This window comes from Poromitra crassiceps (genome assembly GCF_964638095.1).
Source record: "Poromitra crassiceps genome assembly, chromosome: 2".
Classification (NCBI taxonomy): Eukaryota; Metazoa; Chordata; class Actinopteri; order Beryciformes; family Melamphaidae; genus Poromitra; species Poromitra crassiceps.
Window position 1 is genome coordinate 82,980,900 of NC_139624.1, and position 24,307 is coordinate 83,005,206.

At 43.8% G+C, this 24,307-nt stretch overlaps 1 protein-coding gene across 1 annotated transcript in view; it reads left to right on the forward strand.

The window, feature by feature from the left end:
• The window catches only part of LOC310793228 (uncharacterized protein), a 90,509-nt gene that overhangs the window by 21,676 nt on the left and 44,526 nt on the right, over positions 1-24,307 (forward strand). Inside the window, exons 6-7 of the mRNA XM_083654996.1 lie at positions 943-1,003; positions 1,223-1,409. Coding sequence (XP_083511122.1) covers positions 943-1,003; positions 1,223-1,409 — 248 coding nt within the window. The remainder of the gene's footprint in view (positions 1-942; positions 1,004-1,222; positions 1,410-24,307) is intronic.

Below are 24,307 nucleotides of genomic sequence, written 5' to 3' on the forward strand. Positions count from 1 at the left end.
ATAAAAGATCGATCCAAAAAATTGTGACATTAAAAATCGCGATACTTAGGTGAATCGATTTTTTCCCCCACCCCTATTTTTTACTTTTACAAAATGTGAAGTGCTCCCATACTTTAGATCAAGTCTAGTTGAAAAGTTTTCGACATCTTGCCATGTTAGTGCCATGGTGCTGCCGCACTCGTCTCCATGGAGACAACACGTGACGTAGTCAGTCCGCCACCGCAACACAGGAAGTAGGCAACTATGCGCAACAGACAGATGCAAGTCACAACATAGTAGATAAACGTTTATATAATTATACAGCTCTGTGACCCAACAAATCGATAATGCAATTCATTGCTAACAAATTGAATAATACATTTTTATCAATTTGATCGATTAGTTGGTGCAGCCCTAAACACAATGTCCCATATGTCCCTTTAAGCCTTTACATGGTTCTGCGTCAAATCCAGCGGTGAATGCGCTGAGGGGTGCGCTGCGGCTGGCGAGCCTGTCAGCGCAAAACGTCCGCCTTGTATTTTTTTTTTTGGGAAATTGACCCAGGGGCCACACTGAGTGAGGAGACCGGGGTAATGTGTGTTCATAATCTTTTCCACCAGTTGCCCACCCCTGACATAGATGTTGATGATGATAATGATGATGATGACGTTAACGATATGTAACGGAACACTACACAGCTCAAGGATTTCACACGTGTTTACTTGTACATCGAGTGACAATAAACATCTTGTATCTTGTAATTTTCACTTCAGTCATCTTTATCCAGAAGTGTTAAGTCTTGTAAATTATACTTGTGTAGTCTTGTTGTTGATTCACTGCTGTTTATGCTGTTAATGACAGTAGTTCTTCTACAGTACACCTTGCTTTTTACTGCTGTGAATTGCTTTAAGCTGTCCTGTATGTCTATATGTCCCATACATGAGGTGTTTCTTTACTCTTTAGGTTCCTACAGAAGATACCCTACAACCAGCAATGAAGTCAGCGATTCCAAAACTTGACATGGGTAAGAAACACCTACATGCATGATACTGAAAATGTACTTGGGCTTTAATGGAAAGATGTATTTATAAATCCATATTAAAGTACTGTACTTGTTACCTTTTATAAATCCATATTAAAGTACTGTACTTGTTACCTTTTAAGTACTGTACTTGTTACCTTGCCATGTCTTGAGTGCAGCTGTATTTTGCCGGTTGATGAATAATGTTTTTCCTCATGGTAGATGTAGATGGCCCATTTAAAGTGCATTCACCAATGAAGACATCCAGCCCCATTGGGCAAGACTATGAAAAAGACAGAACGGTGTCACCAATTCCTTTTGTCTGTGAAGATGATGTACAGGAAGAGCCTCACAAGACGGTGCCTCTTCCCATCCAGAACCCCTGGTTACAGTCACCCCTTCCGCTCATGTATGTATTTGTTTCATATTTATTGGCTGTTTATCAAAGGAGGTGACGTCAGCTCGTATTGAAGAAGTGCTTTGGTCTACTTAAAGGATAATTTAGTTTTTTTCAACCTGTACCCTATTTTCCACACTGTAGTATGTGTCTAAGCATCTCATCGTGACATAATTTTTTCAAATTGGTAGAGTACTCACCGAGATAGCAATGTGGTCAAACAACTACAATGTAACCCAGTGGGGCAATTGCGCGCCGCATCGTCAATACACGTTCGCTAATAAAACTGCTTGTTTTGCCGGCTGGGAGGCTCCCAACTGTCAATAGTGTCTGGCAACATGGAAATTACTATCTATTTAGCTGATTGATAGATAGTTTCCCATTCGGTCCCTCTGGTTTTGGCTGCTTCTTCCAGTTCACTTTTGGGACATGGAAGAATTGTCTCCAGCACAGTGCTGTTGATGAGAGAGGGGAAATCCTCTGTGGTGACACAGTGTGAGCATCACTGTCTTGCTGGTGGCCCCTCTGTCTGCTCCTCTCTCTTCTCAATAATCCAGGTTTATTGAGGGTTTATTTATTGAGGAGTCTCGTAGCATGTGGAAAGAAACTATCCCGCAAACGGTTTGTGCGTGCTTTCGGGACCCTGTATCTTCTCCCTGAGGGCAACAGGGAGAACAGGCTGTTGTGCGGGTGGTTCATGTCCTTGATGATCTTCCGGGACCTTCTGAGGCACCGCTGATAGTACAGTTCTTGCAGTTTTGGCAGCTCACATCCTGTCACGTGCTGGGCCACAAGCTACAGGTGAGCAGACGTCCCTCAGTTGATGACGGTCTTGTTATTCTTTTTCTGTTCACATGTTACGGACACTGGTGCTAGTTAAATACCCCTAGACGAGCTTTGTGATGATTATTGATAAAACTGAGCACACCGTCCATGACACCCCAGTGTGATGGGCAAATCACACAGAAGTAAGGAGTATTACAGTTAAGGTCGGAAGTTTACATACACTTGGGTTGAAGTCATAAAACAAATTTTTGTCAGATTTTTTCTAAATTTTTCTCCTCAATTGTACTTGGCCAATCTCCCCCCCTGCTGTCCCGGTTGCTGCTCCACCCTCTGCCGACCCGGGGAAAGCCGAGACTAGCACCATGCTTCCTCCGACACATGCGCAGTTGCCAGCCGCTTCTTTTCACCTGACGGGGAGCTTCACCGGCAGGACTTACTTAGCACGTGGGAGGATCACGCTATTCCCACCCGTTCCCTTCCACCCCGACCAGACTAACCAGAGGAGGCGCTAGTGCAGCGTAGTGCTGCACGATTAATCTAATCGCAATCGCAATCGCCATGTCAGCACGTGCGATTACATAACCGCAAAAGTGTGCGATTATTATTATTTTTTCACGTCTTTTTGAGTGTGTGTGTGTGTGTCCTCTAACGTTACACGCGACGCAGCAAACACACGTTTCTCTGCCATCACACTGGGCATCAACACTAGCGGGAGACTTCTCCCATGCACTCCCGCAAATAAGTAATGTTATGCGCAGCAAAGTTACATCTTACCGAGAGGGAGAGAGAGAACATCCATGATCGCTAACAGCTAGCTATGCTAACTAGTTTGCCGTTCAGAAACGCATGTAAACAGCCGTGTGATTAGTCAGAACGTCAGTAAAATAAGGAGAGAGCTGCAGGTGCTTATGCAGAACTAGTGCACGATTAAGTGCACAGTGGGTAATGACCCGCTGTGATGAAGAATATAACGAGATTAACAAGGTTGATAGCAGCAAAACACTGTCGCAGCTGCCAGCAGCAGCACCTCCAGGCTTCAACTAGCGTAACAACTAGCGTTAGCCTGTCACATGACGCCTTCATGGTCCCTCGATAAAGTCTGCAGAAATATGCACGTTACCTCTCTCTCAAGAAGCGTCACGTGAGTGTGGCGTTTAAGGCCATCTGTCGCTACAAAATAAATAAACGGGGTGTATCATTGTATTACTCGACAGACATGTAACTAACTTTGCCAGTCTGAGCCATCTTCTATGTGCTGTAACACAGTGCAGTTTCTATTTTTCTGGTGTTTCTTTTTTACATGTTTGGGACAGGCAAATGTCTCAAAATGTTTTATTATTTTGTAAAGATAATTTTATTTCAAATTGTTTTATTTATTTAGTTTTAATATATTTTACATTGTAACATATTTCATGTATTTTAGTCTGTGATACGTGAAACCGTGGTATTTTTGTCCAAGGTTATCATACCGTCAAAAACTCATGCCGGCACATCCCTAGATATCTCTTGTTTATTATATCGCAATCACAATCGCAATCGCAATATTGTCCACCATAATCGCTAATCGCACCTTTCCCCCAAATCGTGCAGCACTAGTGCAGCGACCAGGACACATACCCCCAATCTGGCTTCTCACCCGCAGACACCAGCCAATTGTGCCTGTATGGACGCTCGACCGAGCCGGCGGTAATACGTGGGTGTGAACCTGCGACCCTCGTGTTGGTAGGCAGGGAATCTACCGCTACACTACCTGGAAACTCCATAAAATTCATTTTTTAATTACCCAACAATTGTCTACAGACAGATTACTTCACGTATAATTCACGACGGTGAACAACACAGTGCAACCTACAAATGTTGCAAATTCAGTAATCTCGCCCTTGCTCACTGATGACATCACTCACTGATTGCCCATTTCCACCGCTGGTATCAACGCGGCCCCGCCCAGCTCGTCTCGCTTTTTTGTCTCATTCCACCGATCAAAAACAGGGACAGCCTGGGTTGTATTGGGGTCGAGTCGTGCTACTTTTCGTACTTGCCTCGTCGAGGTTCTATTCTGTGAACCCGGGTTCATACGGTGACGTGAAAACATTGTAGACGACTGATTGGCCAGGCAGAATCGTGTTTACTCTGTCTATCCTACTGACTGTCAATGCAAAGCTGCATACCAGTTTAGTGGGGTTTACCTTCTCTTCTGTTATGCTTTTCCATCAGTCTTTTGTAGGGATGCACCGATCGATCGGCACGTGACCGGAAATGGCCGATTTTCACGTGATCGGCCTCGATCGGTGATCTGCGCCGGTCACTCTAAATAGCCGATTCTGTGAGCCGATTTTCACATGATGTGCGCGCACCCCAAAGCACCGAGACAGGCACCCAGCCACCACACCACACACGCCAGCATACCTTCCTCGTTGTGGAATTTTTTCACCGTCAGTGAAGTAGACAAAGCTCGCAGTTTGTCACACATGCTAGTCGAAAATAAGCCGTGGAGACAGAAGTGCGGCCGAGTCCCGCTCGGCTGGAGTCCAGTCTGAGCGGCTCGCTTCACCTCACTGGCCCCTCTCTCTCTGCTCTCTCTCCCCCGGGAAGCAGTGCTGCAGCAACCCGCCACCGCGCACAGCCGGCTTGGCGAGGTGAACGCGAGCATTGTGTCCAGTATGATAACCATTCCCCGACCTGCATTCTCCATTCCACATCAGCGCTGCTGCCTCAGCCTGTCAGTCATGTTGTAACGTGGATACAGGAGAGATTATTTGTTTCGTATTGCAAATAGAACGCAAGACTCACAAGTGTGCAAGGTTTTCTGTGCGTGACGATATTTTTTCGGATGGCAGATAAAAATACGCATACCAAACTTCGGACTGTGTGTAAACTCCGCCTGATATTCAGACTGAAGATCGTTACTGTAACTCATAAACTCATTTCCCCTCTACTCAAGAGGACTGGTCTGGAGCCAGGCTATAAACTCCTTGTTCATGGATCATTTTGATGTTCTGTTGCACCTGTTTTCTTTTGGAAAAGTAAATGCATGATAGCTGTGGGATATAGGCTATTGGATTTAATTTAATTTTTGTATTCATTGTATTTGCACAAAAAAGCTCTGTCCAGTAGCCTAACCTGGAACACTTTTATTTTGAGATGTGTTTGAGTGAGATGGTCCTACTTCATGCAAATGATAAGAATTGTTCTATGTATCTTAATTTTCAAACAAAGTTACAAAAACGTTTGTGTAAGCTGTCAATTGTTGTTCTTAGAAAGAAAATCAGAATCGGCAAAAATCGGTATCGGCAAGTCAGACTATTCAAAAATCGGAAATCGGAATCGGCCAAGAAAATGGCAATCGGTGCATCTCTAGTCTTTTGTGTTGCTGCCTTCGCCTCTGGTGAAATAAAATCGTGGCGGTGGTTTCAATTGTCCAAAAGTCCGCTGCTCATGAAGCGCTTGTAGTTGAGTGCTGCGTCGGCTCCGCTAGGCCGCAGGCGGGGCTCTGGTGAAGCCGCGGTCTTGTCTGGTGAGGCCGCCGGGGTACAGGCTTCACTCTAGCGCAACCCCCGTCCCTCGCGCCCGTCCCTCGCGCAGCGCATGTGAGTTTTGACTAACAACAAAGTGATATCCATTCTCCTGGCCGATTGTCACATTTGCCCATGTACACTGTAGGTCATTTAGAGGCACCAGTATTTCATAAACAGTTTAAAAGTTCTGTGTATGGATTTAATTGTAACGTTATGTTATAGCCTACTTCGGAATATGGGCGGAGGGCAGATATGCGGTCGCTATGCCGACCAGGTGTGGGCGGGGGCAGATGACCAGCGGTGGAAGCAAAACGTCCATCGGGTTGAAACAAGTAGAGCCGAGTGGTGACGGGCTGTGCAGGGCTGTAAAATGTGGTGGAAATGTGCCATTAGACCAGTGGTTTTCAAACTTTGTGGCCAAGTCACACCAAATGGCAAGCCAAAATCTCAAGGTACACCTGTATTCATATTAGGGATGTGCGCGACTAGTCGTTTAATCGTTTAGCCGCCTACTCATTTATTAACCGTTTAGTATTTTATTAGTCGGTTAAACGCTGCATCTTGTTCTTCACGCCTCTGCCTCGGCTTCTTTGTAAACAGGCGAGCAGCCAGGGAGAGAATTGCTCCTCCTCCACACTCGCAAAACAATTACGTCTCGACTCGACAGAGAAGATGCAACGAGCGTTCGAGGGGGCAGAATATGTGGCCATAACTTCAGACGGGTGGACGTCCATAACCACCGAGTCATACATGACTATAACATGTCATTATCTGGACGAAGGACATCTCCGCAGCTGTGTGCTTCAGACGTGCACCCTGGAGGAAAGACACACCGCTGAAACTTGGCTGCCCAGCTGCGAGGTGCGATGAGTGAGTGGGGACTGGATAACAAAGTCGTCGCCTGTGTGCATGATAATAAATAAAAACGCTTCCAGCATAACCTAGCGTCAAGCGCCCCGACAACAACAACACACACACTTCTGTTTCCTGTCTTCAACATAAGAGCCTACAGTGCATTGGCTGTCTAGAACGTAAACATAAATTATATAGACCCCTTATACAGCTTGTCAACATTGAGCTCCGCGCGCATCGTGTAGGCAAAAAGCTGTCAGCCCAGCATTGACAGACAGTGAGAACTGTGTAAAAGCCCCGCTGTCAGGACTGCTCCTAACACAGTTATATTTTAGTTTTAAAATGCAGTTCTCGGCTTACTACCACAGCTTATCGCCTAGTGATAAGCAATGTTATGCATCAAAATTAACGTTGTTTAATGGGATAGTCTTACAGACCCATACGCACTGGCGCTGTCAATTGGCCAAGCCTAGTGGCCGGCAATACATATTGTGCATTCCTTTATAACTGGGGATAGCGTAGATAATTATTCTGTAACTTGCAAAGATATATTGTTATGTTGATAATGCACACAACTCAATAATGACATTATGTAACGTTACTTGGTCGTTAACTAACCGAGCGATGTGGCTGAGCAGCCTACAGTTTCAGGCAGCTTACCTGATTATGAAGAGCACTACAAAGTCGGGCATTTTTAATGATGTCCTCGTTCCAATCAGTTCACTCAATAATGACATTATTTAACGTTACTTGGTTGTTAACTAACCGAGCGATGTGGCTGTTACTAGCAGCCTACAGCTACAGTTTACCTGATATGAAATGAGCGAGCACTGCAAAGTCGGGCATTTTTAACGATTTCCTCTTTCGGCTTGCAACCAAAGACACCTACGGTTAGCATTAAAAGCAGTATGAGTTGACGGGATTCGGTAAAACTTTAGTCCTTGCTTTGTTGATAGTGTAACAGACTGTTCAGTGTTGTGTTGTGTTCTATTGCGTGTGTGCGAGGCTGTGTATGTTCCCTCGAGTTGCGTAGAACAGGATATGTGGGGAAAATCTTGTTATAACGTTACAGCCTGGCTCTATCGTTTATTATTTTATTAACCAAGTGTGAATAGGCGGACCCGAATACTCTGCTACAATAGCTTTCCGATTCTGGCATCGCACTGCACAACACGAAGACATATCTAGCTCGAATAGTTTTCGGGCCACTGGAAAACTACTTGACAGGGCTGCGCGGAGTCTGTCTTTCTGCCTCCGTCTTGCGCATCTGACGCTGCTTGTTGTCATTGTGACGTAGGCGTATAAGGGGTCTATAGCACCTTCATAAAAATAGCTTACACAATCATGCAAGACACGCTGGAACTCCGTCCTACAACATTAATCATAATAAATGCCATGCATTGCATTGGCAAACGTATCAGAAATGTATTTCTCTTTAATTTGTTCACCTTTATTCAATCAGTTGTTACATCAATATAATTTAAATTAACAGCTTGTACTGAATGTTTGGGCTAAAATAGCTCCTAAATACACAAAACATTTGCATTTTAAACTTTTAAACTTTTTATTTAATATGTATATTAAATTGCGAGTTTTCTTGCTTATAGACTAGTCGACTAGTCGCAAATAAAATTAATCAAAATTCCCATCCCTAATTCATATCCATGGAAAATAGTGTGTAAATGCTTTTTATTTACTTAAAATAATTCAAGAATGCATTTGAAACTTTGTAAAATTACATCAAAGCAGCGACATAACATTTAATCAATCCAATTAATTGTTGAAGCAGAATATCAGAGCAATTTACCTTCTGTTATAAACCTCAGAACTTCAGTTTCTTATCTGACCTGTTCTCCCCACCTAATACATTTCCATCCACACGTTACTCTGACATCTGTGCTGTCTGTCTGTCTGACCAACTGATGACACAATTCTCCCTCTGTCTTCAATGGGGGGGAAGGAGGGGGGTCAGTGCTCCCTCCCATCAGCAAAAAAGAGACCCCATGCAAGAGAAAACAGGGAAAGTGCCAAAGTGAAAGTACAACGATTGCCCCCCCCCCGAATTCATTTGAAATGCACCCTGACAACGTGTTATACTGTTGTTGTTGTGTTGAAATGGACCACGTTACCTGGAAGAGTTCATGTTTGCTTCCCTGACTATGAACATGTGTGGCTGTGCGCCTCCACTGTGTCTCTGCGCGTCCACTCGGGTCTGCTTGACTTCAAGCCCTGCACAGTGCATGCAACCTCGCTAGAAATAGGAATAATCCATTCATCTGTAGAGCACGCGGGTGTCATCGATTGAAAATAATTTTTTTATAAAGCATTTTGGGCATTTTTATGCCTCTGCCGGCAATAGCCAGGCCGGAGGCGTTATGGATTCGGGTTGTCCGTCCGATGTTCATTAATGCAATATCTGATAGGGCTGGCACGGATCAGAAAACCCACAGTTCGGATCGTGTGACGGATTTTGAGCCATGGATCATGGATTTTTCGGATCAGCAAAAAAAAAAAAAAAAAATCTCGTTTAATTTTGTCCATCTGATGGATATTTCTTACATTCGCGTATGGACCGTTTGGACATTTTTTTTCTAAATGGTCCGAAATTAAGGCTAGGTATTTTTTTGTGGGTATTTTACAAAAATCATCCATATCCATCATCTTTCTACCATCCAAAGACCTTGTTTTGAAATTACACCTAAATTTACCATTGGTCCATCAGATGGACCCATTAACTTCCATTATAAACACTTTATTGGTACTCCCAGCAAATTTTTTCTAAATTAATTTATTTTAGAGATGCACAGATTGCGATTTTGTTGGCCGATTCCGATTTTCCGATTTTTGAATAGTCTGACTTGCCGATACCGATTTTTGCCGATTCCGATTTTCTTTCTAAGAACAATAATTGACGGGTTATTTTTTGACTTTTTTTTTTTTTGACTTTGCTTTAACACGTTCACTGCCAATGACGTGTTGATACGTCAAAAAAAATCCAACGGTTGACTGCCAATGACGTGTTGATACGTCAAAAAAAAATAAAAAAAAAATTTGACGGTGGGACGTTGATCTAACCCTTTTACATCTCTTATATAAATATTGGAGCCACCGAACGTGTACAACCCATTCCACCGACCCACTAAGTGGCGACAGTGCTCTCCAGACTAGAGGAAGCCAAGCAAAAAGCAGTGTGAGGAAGCCATTCTCATGAAAATGGATTGGCGAAAACGCTTTCGCTTTCGCGCTTGGGAGCTGGCGGTGGGGGATTGCAAATTTGCATAATAGATTATGGGTGCAACACACTTTGAAACACCTTTGAAACACCAGCAGCAACTCCTGGCTGCTGCTTGCTAACCTGCAGTCACTTGACACTAGGGCTGGGTATCGAGTTTCGATACTTACTTGGCACCGAAATGGAAACATCGATACTAAGGGGTATCGAAGCCTCCCTTGTCAATCGATACCAATTTTCGATACCAAAACAAAACAGCGTCATTGAGCCTATAAGCATGCGACATGCTTGCACGCCGCGCTCTAATACGGCTGGTGATTGGCTGTCATGTAGAGGCATGCAGGAAACGTTACGCCCACTTTAGCCGGTGTGTTTGTTGTGACTGTGAGCCAGGCGTGCGGTGCGGATATAGTATACAAGAAGTTAGCCACTCAAGCTACTCCTATCCTGGAGTACCATATGGCGAAGATGATGAAAAGCAGGAAAAGAAACAGAAACAACACGGACTGGTTTCCACAGATAAGAGAAATAATTGAGAGGTGGGTCAGCTTACCGCAAGTTAGCGGTTATCAGATCCCTCAGTCTGACAAATCCATGCATCTGGCTGTGAGTTGTAGCTAGCAGATCGTTTAATTAATTGCCGCCGTAACGTTATGCGCAAGCGGGCATTGTGTATTTTTAGCAACTCGTTAACAAACGCTGATGTCATGATAGTTTGTTGAATGTAAATGCGATTCATTTATATTGATTGGCTAGTCAGTGAATGCGTGAAGTGGAGCTGTCTCGTCAGATTTGACAAGAATGACGTTCTGTTGCAGCAGTGAGCATTAAACACTGATCTGCAACACTAGCGTTAATGTTTAATTAATTAGCATTAACGTTATGTGCAAACGTTATCGCCCATTATGTATTTTTAGCAACTCGTTAACAAACGCTGATGTCATGATAGTTTGTTGAATATAAATGGGATTCACTTTGTGCCATTGGCTATATTGATAGGCTAGTCAATGCTCAACTAGTCTTCCATGCATGAAGTGGATCCATCTCATCAGTTTGGACAAGAATAGAGTTCTGTTGCATCAGTGAGCATTAAACCCTGATTTGCAACTCTCTGTTTTGCACTGAAAACTTCCACTGATTTATTTGTTTTACATTTCTTTCCTTTGTAGTACTTCCAATATTTTTTGTAGGGACGGCAATACGTTTAGAGAACTTAAAGTTATGTTAAATACAGTAGGTTTTATTTTTTTCTGCTGTAAAACTTAAGATGGGGGGAAAACTAAAGATTTGTAAAATAATTTCAATGTGTAATGCTGTTTTATTTTTGTTAAAATGGATTTTTCTAAAAATTGGTATCGAAAAAAGTATCGATATCGAAAAATTTTGAACGATACCCAGCCCTACTTGACACGGGTACAGACAGGGCGAGTCTGGAAACATAATGTTGGAGCTACTTAACGTTAAGCTACTCTGTGGCCCCACGTGTTGTTATGCCTCCGCCGGCGATAGCCAGGCCGGAGGCATTATGGATCCGGGTTGTCCGTCCGTACGGCTGTCCGTCCGTCCGTCCGTACGATGTTTGTTAACGCGATATCTGAGGAACGCCTGGACGGAATTTCATCAAATTTGCCTCAAACATCGACTTAGACTCAAGGATGATCTGATTAGATTTTGGTGGTCAAAGGTCAAAGGTCAAGGTCACTGTGACCTCTCGAACGCCATTTTCAAGCTTGTTAACGCGATATCTGAGGAACGCCTGGACGGAATTTCATCAAATTTGCCTCAAACATCGACTTAGACTCAAGGATGATCTGATTAGATTTTGGTGGTCAAAGGTCAAAGGTCAAGGTCACCGTGACCTCTCGAACGCCATTTTCAAGCTTGTTAACGCGATATCTGAGGAACGCCTGGATGGAATTTCATCAAATTTGCCTCAAACATCGACTTAGACTCAAGGATGATCTGATTAGATTTTGGTGGTCAAAGGTCAAAGGTCAAGGTCACTGTGACCTCTCGAACGCCATTTTCAAGCTTGTTAACGCGATATCTCAGGAATGCCTTGGCGGAATTTAATCAAACTTGTCTCAAACATCGACTTGGACTCAAGGATGAACTGATTAGATTTTGGTGGTCAAAGGTCAAAGGTCAAGGTGAGCTCTCCAACGCCATTTTCAAGCTTGTTAACGCGATATCTGAGGAACGCCTGGATGGAATTTCATCAAATTTGCCTCAAACATAGACTTAGACTCAAGGATGATCTGATTAGATTTTGGTGGTCAAAGGTCAAAGGTCAAGGTCACTGTGACCTCTCGAACGCCATTTTCAAGCTTGTTAACGCGATATCTCAGGAATGCCTTGGCGGAATTTAATCAAACTTGTCTCAAACATCGACTTGGACTCAAGGATGAACTGATTAGATTTTGGTGGTCAAAGGTCAAAGGTCAAGGTGAGCTCTCCAACGCCATTTTCAAGCTTGTTAACGCGATATCTCAGGAATGCCTTGACGGAATTTAATCAAACTTGTCTCAAACATCGACTTGGACTCAAGGATGAACTGATTACATTTTGGTGGTCAAAGTTCAAGGTCACTGTGACCTCTCACACACCCAATTTCCAAGCTCTGTAACGCAACATCACAGGAGCGCCTTGACGGAATCTCTTCCAATTTGCCTCAAATGGCGACTTGGACTCCAGAATGAACTAATGGCGGAGGCATAAGTCCGCGTTGCGGTCGTTCTAGTTTTGTTATGTGTCCTAAAGACAACATTTCACCGTCCGGTAGGGCTGTAAATCTTCACTGGCCTCACGATTCGATTCCGATTCAGAGGGCTACGATTCGATTCGATTACGATTATCGACGCATCTCGATGCATCTTCAATCGATGCATCACTTTTTTTTCCCAATACATGATTTATTTTTTCTCACTTTTTTCTCACTGTGTGGCTACTTTTAAAATAAAAGTGCATTTGGAATTGTATTATGATCCAAATAAACAACTGCATGTACCGTACTTGACATTATATTTTATTCAATTTTTTTTTTTTTTTTTAATAATCGTTTTTTGACATTTGTGAATCGATGCAGAATCGTGCAAGTCCGCATCGCGATGCATCTCATAATCGATTATTTTTGACACCCCTAGTTTGAAGTCGATCCGACCAACGGTTCTCCAGGTACGCAGAGAGAGAGACAGACGGGCGCTATCGTCATTATAGTATAGATTTGCCTCAAACGTCCACTTGGATTGACGGATGAACTGATTACATTTTGGTGGTCAAAAGTCAACGTCACTGTGACCTCACGAATGCCATTTTCAAGCTTGGTAACGCCATATATCTCAGTAACACCTTGACCAAATTTCTTCACATTTGGCTCAAATGTCAAAGTCTGGACAGACTTGCATGTCGACTGCTGACTTGTTGGCGGAGGCATATATTCTTGGTGTGGTCATTGTAGTTGCGTGTAATTTCGAGATTTATTCAGTTAGAATAATGACATAATTTTATATGTTTTATAATAAATCTATAGCTGTCTGAGTCCCCTTATAGTTGATAGCACCAGGCAGCTCAATTTTAGCCTAGGTAAACCCAGCCCCCACGTGACCTGCTCTCTCAGTTCCCAGTCACTAGCGTCTAGCGAACGGGCCATTCAAATCGATTTCTGGGGCGATTGAAAGACCCGCGCAGACCCGCAGCCAATGAGTGACGGTGTGACTGCCAACATCAGTCCTGCCGTGATCGGCCAATCAGAGAGTGCGTCTTTGTCAATGACGTGTAACAGCTGCTGCGGCTTAAGCACTGGTAGCCGTTAGCATTTGGCCTCTCTAAAGCATAGCTCCCGAGCTAGCTACTAGCTATATGGCTAGCTATATGGCTATGCAACTACGTTGAGGAAATGAAAACAGCTGTTAATGTTAATGTGGGAATCATGGTGGAACCGAATAAAAATGTTTTTGTTTGATACTCTATTCTGTTGTATTGTCATGTGAGAATGAAAACAGCTATAGTAATAGTACTTCAAAACAGTGGTTCTCAAAATGTTTCCACATAAGGATCCTTAAAGGAGGACTTACCCCCTAGATATGTATTAGAACAGTGATTTGAAAATACCTATGGAAAAAACCAAGAAATGACATATGCTCTTGTCTATACTAGACTCTTTGGCTGTGTTCAAGTCAAGATTCTTTTTCGGAAATCGACGCCATTACAGTTTGCCTACTGCCTCAAAAATGATTTATTTGAGAGGGGCCATATCTTTATAAATATCAACAACTAGCCAACGCTGTTGGTCTGTATGGAAACAGAAAATCTGAAAATGGTAGAAAGTTATATCAATTTGGTAATTCAGTGGCGAACTAGAAATTTAATTATTTTTCTGCATGTATCTCTATGGCAGGGTGTCAAATTACGTTACGAGAGCAAAGTGACATGGGCTCGTTACAGCAGCACACCGCACAATAGGAGAAACCCCCCGCTCTGGGGTAACACAATGCGAGATTTCTCCACGTCATTCCCTCGTACAACTAGCGATAAACCCCGCAATGAAATCCGTTTTTAATTTGCGTTTTGGGGCTTTTCGTGATTCTTGTTGAAAGTTATAGCACCTATGATTTTTCCTCTCAGGGCGCAGGCAGAGCAGGACAGAGCTCTTCTCCTCCTCGGAGCACACACACACAGACAGAGCCAGTTGCTCTGCTCTGCTGACTTTCATTTCCTGAGAAGTTGGCGTTGCTTGTACACAGTGATGATATTATATTAGCCGATATGTTTAGAGAAGCTTTGTCACGTTGTCACGTCGTAGTATAGCGTTATACCTTACATTCCCGCTAAACTGCGACGAGATTTGTTTGCTGAAATGTCAGACTGTTGAAAGCCCCCGCCTCTCACTGCTGCTGTGTGCTGCTGCTGCTGCGGGTGCATGAGCGAGCAGACTCTCCCGTTTGACTGGCCGAGAGAAAGTGCTTCCAAGTCGGACTGATAGCCGCGGAAATGTCAGACTGTGCACAGAGAGCCCAGCTGCTGCTGCGCGCGCATGAGGTTCAGTACGACTCTCTCCCGCCTGCCTGGGCTGGAGACAGTGCTTACAACTCGGACTGATAATATAAACATCATCATTCGAGCTTATCCAGGTAAGATATTAATAAAGTAGTGACACATTCAGCGGGAAACTAACTATAATTAAGACATGTGCCAACTTTGACGACGTTTGGTTCAGTATTTTAAGAGCAAATTTCAATAGGAATAGGCTTGGAGTTCTGAGGAGCCGAAAGGGTACAGGGGGGGTAGGGCAGAGTCCTGCGCGGGTCTGATTTTCAAGACCCGGTTCCGCCCGGCCCCGCGACGTGCAGTACCGACCCCGCTCCGCGAACCCGCACATATGATCAATCAGTACCGCAACCCACCCCACCCCGCAGACATGAGACCCGCCCCCCGACCCGGAACCGCATATATATAATAACCGTTAATCTGCACTGCAAACATTTTGTAGTGAACCAAACGAAACTGCCACAGTTTCACACGAGAGGCGAACAGCAGTCTTTCTGGCCGAGACTCGTCAGCTGATGTACGTTAATTAGCTTTTAGCAGCTGCTAGCTCACTAACCAGCTGGATAGCTCTGCTATCAGACACACAGACAGTTACAGCAAGCAAAGTGACTTACCAGCTATTTCCAATATGTCCGGTATAATCCATACTGCCTTTATGATTGCTGTTGGAGGAACGTAAATCCACGTTGGGATGAGACCTCTCCACTTTCACGCTATCCATCCATGACATGTTCTTGCCTGTTGCTATGAAAACAGCCAGTGTGTATGTTTGACTGGAAGCTAACGTTAGCCTACTATATTATCTGTCCGACTCGTATTGTCTCCAATCAATCACCTTGACCGCAGCTGAGTTTTGAATGTTTTGTGCAGTCCATATAGCGTCACACATTGCACAGTATGCGCATACTAGAAATGATGCCGGTTATGTCAACAAACTGCGAAAACGTGCGTCAGAAACTTTTCTCCTGTTCGAGTCAGACCAGCTGCCAGACACCCCCCCTGCCAGACCCCCCCCCCCCCCCCTGCCAGACACACCCCCTGCCTCCATCTGAGTGCAACAGAAAAACATACAAGGCTCATACGTTGTCGTTGTTCCACCCGCCGCCCGTCCGCATTTATTAATTTTTACCCGCCGCCCGACCCACCAATTTACAGAAGTGTATTTTTTACCCGCCCCCCGCGTTTTTTTGCGGGTACCCGGCGGGGCCCCGCGGAACCCCGACCCGGTGCAGGACTCTGGGGTAGGGGAGTAATTATCTTGAAATCCCATAGTCTTTGGGAACACTGTGACGTCAGTGTGTTCCTAATATCCCATTCATTTGAGAGAAAAAAAAGCAGTCTTCGACCCTTAGAGGGCGCTTATGCCAGATATGCTGCTGAAAAATGATACAAATGGTCAAATGGCAACAGTTTGGTGTCAAATGTGGAAATTTTGACCAGAATTCTTCACACATCACCCCCAAAGTCATATATATTGGTTAAAAGCTGAAAAAAAGTGTTTTGGAGGTAAGTTCTCCTTTAAACTGAATAATGTGATGCTAGGTCTGTTGATCAAAATAACACCTATATCGAAATCGGATTTTAGCGGACCATACAAGCCGGGGCTTCAGAGCTGATCACCTGGACACATTTTACGGCGAAATTATCTGATAAACTTGTCTGTGCAGCTCTGTGGTGATCAGCTAATGTCTTCATAGCATTGTGATTATGATTTAATGCATTATGGAAGATAAACGCTGGAAGGCTGGGTAGCATTAGCTAACGTCATCCAGGCTACAGTAACATTAGGCTATTATAGTTATGAAACGCTGATTCAAACGTTACAATAATAAGACACAATAGGAGCCAGTTACCCTACTGTAGCTAGAGAGTAATTTCAGACCACCAGATATCACCATATTTATGTTATTAAATGCTGTAACGTTAACGGTAATTCTCATGTGTATGGTTTATTTATAAGCATTCATTGATTGAAGCAGAGTGCTGGTCGGTTAAGTTTCTCTGTAGTCATGTCCTCTGCTCCAATCTTCGTTCGTAGTTTCTTCTGTCTCTCGTCCAGCAGCTGCAGATGTCATCATTATCCACGTTATTGATGATTATTTATAAAAAAATCTCATTGTGTAAATATTTTGTGAACGCACCAATAGTTAGAGAAGGAAACCTCTCTTTGCATTTTATTTTGTTTTTTTAACACATTCACTGCCAGCCTTTTTTTTTTTTTTACTGTAGGTAGGTTCTGCCAGAGGGTTTTTTTGAGGATTCTGGCTCATTTTACAAGAGCCGAGGATTATTTTCTGCTTGGAGTTTGTGAACACAAAGTTCACAAAAGTACTAATAGAATGTGTGGTTTCTCTGTCTAAAAGAGTTAGTTTGTAGAGTTAGTAGTTATGTAGATATTAGCCGTTGAGTACAGCATGGTTTCAGCGTCTGAGAGTGAAAGCTGAGATAATCGCAGTTTTGTGAAATTCAATCAAACAGGCAGAACAGTCACTTTAACCATTTATTTTTGGCATCAGTGAGAGATCAGACATCTAAACAATATAGTTCTGAACGCCCTCTCCTTCAAACTCCTCCCTCCGTGGGCGTGTCTGGTGGCTTTCAGCCTGCGTTTGTCACAAGCGAGTGTTCTGCTGCTGCTGCTGCGAGTTTGAGCAGCCTCCCTCCCTGGCAGCGAGTGTGGATAGGGCTCACTTGTTTCTTGGGTTTGAGAGCTTTGATGAAGCTTTGTGCGATTCTAGGCTTTATGCTGCGTGTTTCAAACTGTGTTTTCCACCCAGTCTATTTTTGGAATCCCCCACCGCCAGCTCCCAGCGCGATAATGCGCGAAAGTGAAAGCGTTTTCGCCAATCCATTTTACAGTAGAGAATGGTTTCCTGCGCGTTACCCTACAGTTTTGGCTCTGCTTTTCCTAGTGTGGAGAGCACTGTCGCCACTTAGTGGGTCCGTGGAATGGGTTGTACACGTTCGCTGACTCCAATATTTTTATAGGAGACGGGGGGAGCGTTGATCCACGCCCGACCGTCAAATTTTTTTTTTTTTTTTAAGACGAGATATCTCGTCTTTGGCAGTCAACGGTTGGATTCTGTAAGACGAGATATCTCGTCATTGGCAGTGAACGTGTTAATAAAAGTAGGCTACTTGTGATATCTCACCTGGCTTTGATTCATCATTGCAAATTTAGCCCAATTTGTAGAAAATGCAGATGTGAACAGCTAGGTTTAATGACAAATATGGAATATCACCCAAGGAAATACCACGGTTTAATGCCAACAGATAAACCATACAGATTTGTTGTAATTGTGAACACAAATAAGGCAGCAAAGACATGGTTTTCAAGTATAACACAATGTACAACTTTTATTCAAAGACAGGATTGAAAAATATAGGTCACTTGTATTCACTTCAGACAAGACACTACGTTAAAGTCTGAAATTTACCTAGATTTGCTATAAGAATTGACATTTCAGCTTGTCACCTGATGTCATTATTAACTCATTGAGTGCCAGCCACTTTTGGAGAACGGACGCTCCCAGTGCCAGAGTTTCAGAGCGTTTTCAGTGATTTCTCGGGGCCCACAGAATATTGTGTGATATTACTATGTAAACACTGAACACGCACAAAGAACGATGAGACTCTCTTCTATCATCTGCAAAACAAAAAGTTTATTGATCCCATTTTCCGTTCTTTAGTTAACACATTAAGTGCCAGAGACGGACTAATTCGTCTTACATAATCCAGCGCTTAAGTGCCAAGGACGGACTAACTCGTCTTACATAAAGATTTTTTTTTTTTGACAGTGGGACATCAATCAACCCCTTTTACATCTTCGAGATAAGTATTTGCAGCAAGAGCATGTGTGTAATCTATTTTACCGACCACTAAGTGGCGACAGAGACCGAGAGAAGTCACAGCCACGGGACCCAAAAGCCACAAAAGCAGCCGCCTCGCCCGGACACACACACACAGAACGGACAGAGATCCCTTCCCCCCAGAGCCGCGCAGCAACGCGCGAACACACACACACACACACACACACACACACACACACACACACACACACACACACACACACACACACACACACCGCGGAAGCAAGCCATTCAAGGAAATGGCGACGCGATTTTACAGTAATCCATATCCATTTCAGACTCGTCTTGCCCGACAGGCAAGCAGGCAGGCAGGCACGCAGACAGACAGGCAGGCAGCACAACGCGCTTCTGACACGCCCGCTGAAGCCAGGAGGAAGGAGGAGAAGACACACGGAGGGAGGAGTTTGAATGAGAGGGGTGTTTCCTGTTGTTATGGAGGAAATTACTGTTCAAAACTATTGTTTAGAATGTCTGACGGTCTTACTGATGCCAAAAATGAATGGTTAAAGTGACTGTTTCACAAAAAGCCATTTATCTCTGAATAAATTTCCAGACGCTGAAACCATGCTGTACTCAACGGCTAATATCTACATAACTACTAACTCTGCAAACTAACTCTTTTAGACAGAGAAAGCACACATTCTATTAGTTATTTTTAGATGATTGATGTTCATGAATTCTTAACAGAAAATAATCCTCGGCTGTTCTAAAATGAGCCAGAATCGTCAAAAACACCCCTGGCACAACTTACCTACAGGAATGAAAACATGGCTGGCACCCAATGTGTTAAGAGCCGGAGAAGATAGCTTGATTTAACCAAAAACAGCAATTTTTTTCTAGAAGCTGAGATAATGAGCCTTTTGTGAAATTAAACATTTCAAGCACATCACTGACTCTGAATCTAATATTTTCTAATGTAGTCACACCTCAAAAATAATTTCCTTCAATAAAACAGTGAAGGCCAGGGAATTTTGTTTGGCAGAATAATATTTTTTAGCTGCAACCAGCAGCGCTGGCCCCTGCGTGCGCTGCTGGTTGCAACTTCTTGCTGGTCTTGATTTGCTGTTGTGTGCTGCTCTGCGTGCCCCCCCCCCCCCCCCGCCTCAACTGCACACTCCTCCTCCATATGGGAGTGTCTCTGGTGGCTCTCTGCTGAGTTTGCTGTGCACAGTGAAGGGTGCGCGACATCCAGCTTTTTTACAGCGTTCCGCGTGTGTTTGTCACCGGCAACCATGCTTCCAGTTGAGAATAATAACAACTCCACGGCTGATCATGCGGATATGCTGTCGCAACGGACACGGAGCGGCTCAATTGTGGGAGCAGATTGGCTGCTGCAGGCACAGCTACCGTAACGTTATGCTTCATGCATATCGATGCATACGGATGCGATGCGATTTCCGTTTCCCCAACGACTTCTTCTTTGTTTTTTCCTTGCCTTTCTGTTATCTGGAGAGCACTGTCGCCACCTAAGGGTTCTGTAAAATAGGTTAGACACATTCAATAGCTCCCATATTGTAAGAGGCGATGTAAGAGGCTTAGATCGACATCCCCCCGTCAAAAAACGCAATTGACGACTTTAGTCGTCTTTGGCACTCTACGTCACTATTTGAATTGACGACTAAAGTCGTCATTGGCACTCAATGAGTTAATGGACAGTACAGTAGTAAAGATTTTGAAAATTTTGATTAATCAATCCAAGTCAGAAACAACATGTGCTGTGAGCCTTTTAGAATTCAAAAACCTTACTTCCAACAATTAACTAGCCTGCACTAACTACTGCACAGTAACGTGTACAAATATTGAATGCAACAGTCTCATTCTGGAGCGAACCCCTCAGCTGAATTCACGTTGGAATATGATATCAAGGCTCGATAGATTTGATTGTACTCATACAGCAGTGTGGAGCTTAACATCTAGCTAGGTTGCATCTGGAATATGATCTGGATTATGTATAATATACAGTATAACACTACGCTCACTATGTCATGACATTCACGTTAACGCTATAGCCTCCAAAAATCTACTGTAGCTAGCTAGCGTTAAATAGGTTTATCTGTAACCACCCTGAAATGTGAGGGCATTAACGTTAATATTTCAATTAAGTCAAACACACCTTACCGTTATGACTGCGGCCGTTTTTGATTAACATTAGCGTTAAGTCCATGATCAAATCTAGCATTTCGGTATATTCAGTGTGTGTGTGTGTGTGTGTGTGTGTGTGAAAAGGATGTTAGCATGCTAGCATTATTAGCACAGAATGTATACAGTCCATGCCCAGCATGAATCGAGAGAGCCCAATCGGGGTCAGCTCAAGTCATATCATGACGTCTCAGATCTGGCCCAAGTATCACTATCCAACTAATTTCACTCACCACTGAAATATCCATGAGGATAGCTAAATGGTTGCAATCAATCACATATTTCTCAGCCTGGGCTATTTTTTATCCAAAATTCGAGTGATGAGCACTTGCATGTGGACACTGGACAATCTGCGCTGATTAACAAACTGTTTATTCGTGGAGGTACGTGACTACAGGAGATGAATTGCAGGGGAATCCTGCAATTGTCTCACTTGCATATCTTGTTGCCAGATTGTTTTGAAAGAGAGAAAATACACTGCGAGGCGTAAACTATACATTTGAGTTGGGAGTTGCATGTTGTAGCATGTGTTTCGGGGTTCTGCTTACACAGATTGTAAACTGTTACACACACTGTGATGTGCGATCCACAAAAGTTCGGTAAAGTTGGAAATATATTGACAGATTCGCATTTCCCGGATCAAGAGCTCATAAACGAAGCGTGTACTGCACACACGACTCTTTCCCATCTTATGGTAGACAACGAACTACAACCTCATTTTCACCTAAATGAGCGATCCTCCGATCTGGACAAATAACATTGGTCTCTATGCTGCGGGCGGTGAGGCGAGTGCTTAGGGATGTCAGACTTGACGGCAACGTTTTAAATAAACAAGTTTCTGCCATAATCCTATATGGTATACTATATCCGTGTTTCATAGCTTGTTTGTGTGTGCAGGAGCACTGGTAAACAAATGTTGGTGACACTTGTTCAACGAGTTCAAATCCCACACGGGGAGGTGTTATATTTTTTGAAAATGTAGCATAAAATTGTTAATCTGGACATAATTATAGCTTTATGTATAAAGTTGCTGAATATACACTGTTTACATAGCAGAATAACTGAACATGCCCATTCATGGTAACGGTCATATTTCGACGTCAGCTTGACGTTCCCGCGTAGACGTCTAAATCATCCCCAAATCACCATGTGATATGGCCTAGTCCTGAACGTCACTGGAACACGTCATCACAACGTTATCATGACGTAATTTTGCTTGCTGGGTGGTACAACGTTAGGCCTTCAAGTCCTGAGGCGAACAGCGCCGGAGGATCCAGCATAACAAGCACGCCTGTTTCCTCATCAGGTTGGCAGCAGCTGACCAGTTGCCCTTCTCCACAATACCTGCGGCTGATGTGGGGCATGGCACTCTGGTCTGTTTGGATTGGAAGGGTATTGAATTAATACCTGAAAGAATAAACAGAGTGGACGTCAGTACAGTAGACACATGTAACAGTATAGATCCCCGTTAACATTTTACGGCGAAATGATCTGATAAACTGGCTGCGCATAACATTACTTATTTGCGGGAGTGCACGGGGGAAGTGTAGATTAATCGTGCAGCACTAGTACATTAGGTTACAAGTACATACCTCAGTCAGACTCTGGCAAATCCAAATGACTAATAATATAAAACGTATTAGTTACTGTATGTTACATGTGGCTAACGTTAGCTAGCTTCTGACATGTTTTTCTAGAATTCATTAGATCGTTAAATGCTCCCGTAATCTAGCTAACGTTATCTCGCTAACCCACTACAGCCGATGAGGAAAAGTCAGTCATTTATCGAATGTATTGAATTAATACCTGAAAGAATAAACAGAGAGGATGTCAGTACAGTAGACACATGTAACAGTATAGATCCCCGTTATGAGGTCTGTTGATCAAAATATCACCTCACGCTATATCGAAATCGCGTTTTAGTGGACGGGCAGCGAGCATCCAAACTGGGGTTCATAGCTGGTCTGCGGCTAGCTAGCTAGCAACGTAGCCATTGATTAAAGCAGCGTTACATTTATGATCTTTTAGTGATGTTGGTAGACACACGTAACAGTATAGATCCCCGTTATGAGGTCTGTCAAAAGATCACCAAACGCTATATCGAAATCGGGTCTGAGTGGACGGGCAGCGACCATACAAAGGACAGCTTGTACAAGCTGGGGCTTCTCATCACCTGGACACATTTTACGGCGAAATTATCTGATAAACTGGCTGCGCATAACATTACTTATTTGCGGGAGTGCACAGGGGAAGTGTAGATTAATCGTGCAGCACTAGTACATTAGGTTACAAGTACATACCTCAGTCAGACTCTGGCAAATCCGACATGATTTGCTATCCTGTTGGTGTAGTTTCACACCAACCCTCTCCAGGCGTAGAAATACCCCCTTCTCGAGTGGTTTGCAGCTGCCCAACTTGCCTTTAGAACGAAGGTTTCTCTTACACAACCTGCAAAAATCGTTAACATTGCTAGTAGCCTGTAGCCATCGCGCTCCGGTTGTGGTTGCTAGCAGTAGCCTAGTGAGTTAGCTCGGTGAGTTAGCTAGGTGGAGTTAGCTCGAGCGCTAACAACAAAGGTCGCAGAGTGATGACGCCATCTGTTGCACTGCGCATGTGCTCTGTGCACCAAGCTGATTGGATGACGGTTGGCTGGTGGAGTGGTCTATCGAGGGGGGCCCAACACTCCCTAGAAATCGGTTTGAATGGCTCGATCTCCAGACCATAGTGACTGAGAACAGGTCTGAGAGCAGGTCACGTGGGGGATGGGTTTACCCAGGCTAGCTCAATTTAACCTGTTTGTCACAAAATCCCACGGCACACCTGGACTTACCTCATGGCACATGCGGCACACAATTTGGGAACCACTGTGAGATGATTGTCACTGATGATGTCACAATGTCTATGACATCAGTGATCATGTCACAATGTCTGACATCATCAGTGACATCACAATTGCTCAAGTGTGTAACCAAAAAGGTGACCAAAATTGCAGAACCCACTTACTCCCTTTTAGGATTATGCCTTTCAAGTTGTCTGAAATAACTTGCGTATAGATTTTTGCTGTTGGGCTTTGGAAAATGTATGTAAAAGTCAACATTGAGATTGCAATCAGTGTGTTTTCACTAGTTAAAGCCCCAATCAGTAACTTTTCCCCCTTAATATAACAGCTTTTTAGTCATTGAGGATGGTAGAGTGACTTGTAACAGGGAGAATGTCACTCCAGTGGCCTCTCCTGGGACTAAGCAGTTTGGTGCCTGCGTCCCGGTGGCAAGATGCGTGTATGCGCTGTACAGCGGGAGCGTTGTGTTCCTGGAAACAAGGAAGTAACTCGATGCGGATTTGCTACGAAAATGACGTTTCACGTAACTATGGATTATTATTTCATCACGTGGTGACTACCCGATGTCACAACATGTACATAGAGCTTTCTGGCGCTGTGTTTTGTTGACTTTGAACGGCGATATCGGTATC